The sequence below is a fragment of the Microtus ochrogaster genome, linkage group LG2 (genome assembly GCF_000317375.1).
Source record: "Microtus ochrogaster isolate Prairie Vole_2 linkage group LG2, MicOch1.0, whole genome shotgun sequence".
Lineage (NCBI taxonomy): Eukaryota > Metazoa > Chordata > Mammalia > Rodentia > Cricetidae > Microtus > Microtus ochrogaster.
Window position 1 is genome coordinate 47,717,703 of NC_022028.1, and position 4,683 is coordinate 47,722,385.

Sequence of the window (4,683 nt, forward strand, 5' to 3'; positions counted from 1 at the left end):
CACAGCAGCTAGGCTCACAGCAGCTCTCTGGGCAGTCATCCACCTGCCAGGAGGAGTTGGTGCAAGCGTCAGAGCAGACGGACATGGTGGAGGCGGCCATGGTAAGGGTTGTGCTGGAAGTTGAAAGTGTTTGTGGGAGTGTGGGAGTGTGTGTGTGAGGTGCTGAGCTGCTGATCTTTTATCCTCCTCCAGCCTGTTTCCCCAGAGGCAGACGCACCTTTCTTCCTGTTGTGTGCATTGTGGGAAGTTCCTCTTCCTGACCAACCACAGCTTTAGACCTGGGTGGTCTGGGGAGCAGGGCTTGCTGGCAGCTCAAGCGCAAGAGAGGGAACTCAATTCAGAGAGTAGCGAGGTTGTAGCAGACTTGCCGTCAGCTTCTGTCCAGGTGGAGAGATTTTGAGAAGCTGAACCCAGTAGTGCAAAGATCCACCTTTGTCAGTGTGCAAGATGTCAGCCACTGGTGGAGGCCTGGTGGCCATACCCATCAGGGCCAGCTGGAGGCACCACCCTGTGCCAATGGTTGCTAGGGAGATGAAAAAGGAAGAGTCAGAGGAGAGTCATCGTAAGATCTCATCAGAGGTCAGAGAGGCTGAGGCAGACAGGTCTCAAGAATGAGGCCCGCCCAGGCTACCTCATGAGACTCTGCCTCAAAACCTTAACAAAAACCAAGCAACAACAACAACAAAACAAAACATCTCCACCACCACCAGCAACAACAAGAAGCTCAGCAGAGACCAGTGTGTCTGTGAGCAACTGTCATCTCTGGTCTTTATTTCCTGATGTCAAGTGACTCAGCTCAGAGAGCTCCGCGTGTCTGTGCCGAGCTGAGCACATCAGACCTGTTGTCACAGGGCCACACTGGCTGGCACACTGCCTGCCTCTCTCTGCTGATACTTGACAGTTTTCTATGATGACTGGGTCATTTGCGCCACTGGGGACATGGCCTGAGATGTGGCTCCGTGTGTGTGTGTGTGTGTGTGTGTGTGTGTGTGTGTGTGTCTGACAGCATGTTCCAGAGGAGGCTCTGTCCATGACGGCCTTGCCTGAGATGGTCACCTGGTGTCACCAAGGGTGTTCATGATAAAGACTTTTGCAGCATGAACTTGGAGGACTCTGCTGGTCTAAGTGAGGGTTGGGGACAGGACAGTCCCTGTCCTTGGTCAAATTCTGCCTTTCGGAAGTAGACTTAGAATTTGCTATAGGGACTTCTTGGGAATGCAGCATGCAGTTCTGTTCAGGGTCATTGTAGTCCTGAGTGACAGAAAGCACTGAGCATGCTGGGGGGCTGAAAACCAAAATCACAGCAGTGGGAGTTCTCGGTGGTTCTCCATGCTAGAATGATAGGGGGCTGGACGTATCGGTCTCTGCCGGAAGTCTGTGTCGAGGACAGGTGGCTGCCTCTTTCCGGTTGTCTTCAGCTTTTCTAAGGTGGGGACCTGTGACAGGGAGGGAGGTGGTGCGGGGGCTGTGAAACTTTCTGTGGAATTTGTGCATTCTGACTAAGCTGGGGGTGGGAGGTTCCAAGGAGTCACTTATTCCCACAGTAACACTTGGGGAAAGTTCCCAAGCATTTCTCTGGGAAATACACTAGGAGGTGATATTATTCATTTCTTCACAAATTGCTGATGTGTGTGTGTCCCCAGATGAGACATATGGCCTCACACACCTGCCTTTTATTTCAGGAGCATAGGTGCTTAGCCCTGGTTCTGCTGTGGGACATATGCTATGTGGCTCCCATGGGTGACCCAGCCATGAGTGTGAGGCCCAGACATGCTGTGTCTTGGTGTCCTCCTTTCTTGTCTATTTCTATTGAGTAGATTTTCCAAAGTCATTGGATTGTGGGGAAAAGGGAGTCTGAGGTGACAAAAGGCCCATGTGTCCCAAGGCCATGACCCTAAGACGATGTCATCCAAGCCCAGCTCCTGAGGCCATGCTACCAATACCTACATCTTCATACTGAGTTCATACTCAAGTGTTTGATTTCATCAGATATTTTATTCCGGCCTATACAGTGGGCGTGGCCATTCTGTGCCTTTATTCACTTGTCTCTGATGCCCAGGGAATGATGCTTTGGTCCTTCACGCATCTGTAGATGCCTATGTGGCTACAGGGAAGGAGCTGTCCAGACCTGTTCTGCCAGGTTCTACAGCTTTCCATGTCTCTGGGCTCTCAGCCAAGACTCTCTCTACCAGCTGGTTCAGAGCCTTGCAGCCCAGACAAGCCAGGCTTGCCACCAGCCCTGATGTGCCAATTACACAAGTATTGGTGAACAGCAGAGAAAGGGGAGTTTTTTCTATTAGGTGCAGGCACACGGGGAAGAGGAAGAGAGGTCCCATGAAAATGCCACCCCAAAGTCCATCTTTGATATTCTGACACTAAAGAAAAGTTTAAATAGAGGGTAGGAAGTATGTACAACCATCGGTCTGGGTCAAAGTGTGGTTCCGCCTGTCATCATTATCTGGACTTCAGCGGCTCCTGCAAGGTATTCCAGAAGACAAACTCCCCTCTGGAGGGACCAAGCTCAACCTTTTCCTTCTTCTAGCCCCAGGAAATTCCAATTTCTTGGAGCCAGTTGTCTCAAAAGTCTTCAGGGCACAAGTGTGCCACTTTAGGCTACGTTCAGTCCTGCCAAGCGACAACACACTCTTCCATTGTCTCATGAACATCACCCTGTCACTGAGAGGCCACATCCCAGTGTTTCTGGGTCTCAACCATGTTGCTGCTCCAAGTATGTGAGTTCTGTTGACCATGAACACTGGGATAAGAGCCCGCAACCTTCTTAGGATCTACCAGATTCTGTCCATGGGTGGGGGGCTAAGGGCATCCCCAGAACCTACAGCATGGACCTGACAGGGGCTAAGGCCATGGCTGGGGTATGGCCACTGGGCCAGTGAGTCTGGAGCTGTGACTGATAGATGCTGGCATCTCCTGGCTCAGAAGGGTCACCCATGCCCTCCAGCCTGCTCAAAGCTGAGCCTTCTCTGCTCTCTCCTGCTCTGGTCTCCTCAGGTTGTCCTATCATCCTGGCACAAAGCACAGTGCAGTGTCAGGGGAGGCAGCCCTGTGCAGAAAAAGAGCTGGCAGCCAGGGTGGGCAGCCAGGCTGCACGGGGACACCTGATGAGGCTCCAGGGCATATTAAGTCTCTTTGGAAACATCATCACAGGCACGCTCACCTCTCAGCACTGTTACGGTAACAGCCAGGACCAATTATGACAGGTGTGTGCATCTTAGTGCGGCGTTGTCACACTGATGGAGCTGTTTAGGGAAGGTGGCCACACCCCAGGCCTGGGAAAGACAGGAGTCAGGGTACCCAACCTGAGTCTGCACATCCTGCTCCAATCTTGCCAGGATGCAGATCTGCTCCAAGGACCAGGGAAAGCAGGCTTGTCATAGCAGGAGACTTGGTGACAAGGGTGTTTCAGACAGCTGGTGGCAACCGGAGAAAGGACCTATGGGTGCAAAGGGCTGCAGCAGCTCTGCCCTGTGTCGCCTGGTGCAGACCATTTTGCCCTGATGGACAGCATAGGATGGCCCCAGACCAGGCTGCATCTATAGGTGGCCAGTCCTGGGGAGTCCTGCACTCATGGATTTTTGCTTGAATCTGCCTAGAAAGAGGTCCTGGGATTCAGAAGAGAGGCCACAGGCCTTTATGACCACTGGGCAGAGTCACTCCGTTCCTGATAGGCCTGTGGTTAAGAAAGACCATATTCCATGGAGGTTGCGTACCCTCACAGCATAAGGGATGTGATGGCCACCCTCTGAACCCTACTTGACTAGAAGACTGAGGTACACTCTGGGGGTGTCTGAGAGGACATATTGAGAGCAGATTCCCCAAGGTGAACATACCCTGACTGTGTGCAGTGCTATTCCATGGACTAGAGCAGGGAGGATGGAGGGGAGAAGGAAAGAATAAAACACAAATGTCTCTCTGCTTCCTGAACACTGTGAAGAGAACTGCTTCATTTTCACTTCCCCAAAGTGATGGATTAAAGCCCTGAGTGAGACCCTTCCTTTCTCCCTTTCCTTTGTCTCTTGGATATTTTATCCCAAGCTTACGAAAAATAACAATCCAGAAGGGTGTTGGGTGGCCATGGCTTTATTGGTGGTGTGTGCTGCTGATAGCAAGGGCAGGTGACCCAAAGCAGCATGGGGACAGGAAAGAGTGATAGTGACTCAGAGACTCCTGGAAGGTGGAGAGGTCAGGTCAGCATGGGGGACACGTGGTGTTCCTCTTCTGGGGGACCTGCCATCTCAGGACAGGAGCAGACTGGAGAGGCCAAGGGGAGCTACAGGGAGGGACCTGAGTCAGCTGGCACCAGAACAGGCCCATCAGCAGCTGGACTTCTGGCCACAGCAGGCTTGACTGGAGCAGGCAGGGCTGCAGAGCAGGGACATGCTGGAGCAGGGCTTGCAGCAGCTGGGCTGGCAGGAGGAGGCACAGCAGGAGGAGCTGGGCACACAGCAGGCGGGTCTGCACACAGGGCGGCAGAGCAGGGACACACTGGAGCAGGGCTTGCAGCAGACAGGCTTGCAGCAGACAGGCACACAGCAGGAGGGCTGACAGCATGAGGGCTGGCAGCTAGACAGCTGGCAGCATGAGGAGGATCCAGAGCAGATGGGTGTGCAGCAGACAGGCTTGCAGCAGACAGGCACACAGCAGGAGGATTGGCAACATGAGGGC

At 53.1% G+C, this 4,683-nt stretch overlaps 2 protein-coding genes across 2 annotated transcripts in view; one reads left to right on the forward strand and one right to left on the reverse strand.

Moving 5' to 3' along the window:
• Tspear (thrombospondin type laminin G domain and EAR repeats) overlaps positions 1 to 4,683 on the forward strand; it is a 155,505-nt gene that overhangs the window by 65,478 nt on the left and 85,344 nt on the right. The window lies entirely within an intron of this gene.
• Positions 4,332 to 4,683, reverse strand: part of LOC101998339 (keratin-associated protein 10-7-like) — a 946-nt gene continuing 594 nt past the window's right edge. Inside the window, exon 2 of the mRNA XM_026785718.1 lies at positions 4,332 to 4,681. Coding sequence (XP_026641519.1) covers positions 4,332 to 4,681 — 350 coding nt within the window. The remainder of the gene's footprint in view (positions 4,682 to 4,683) is intronic.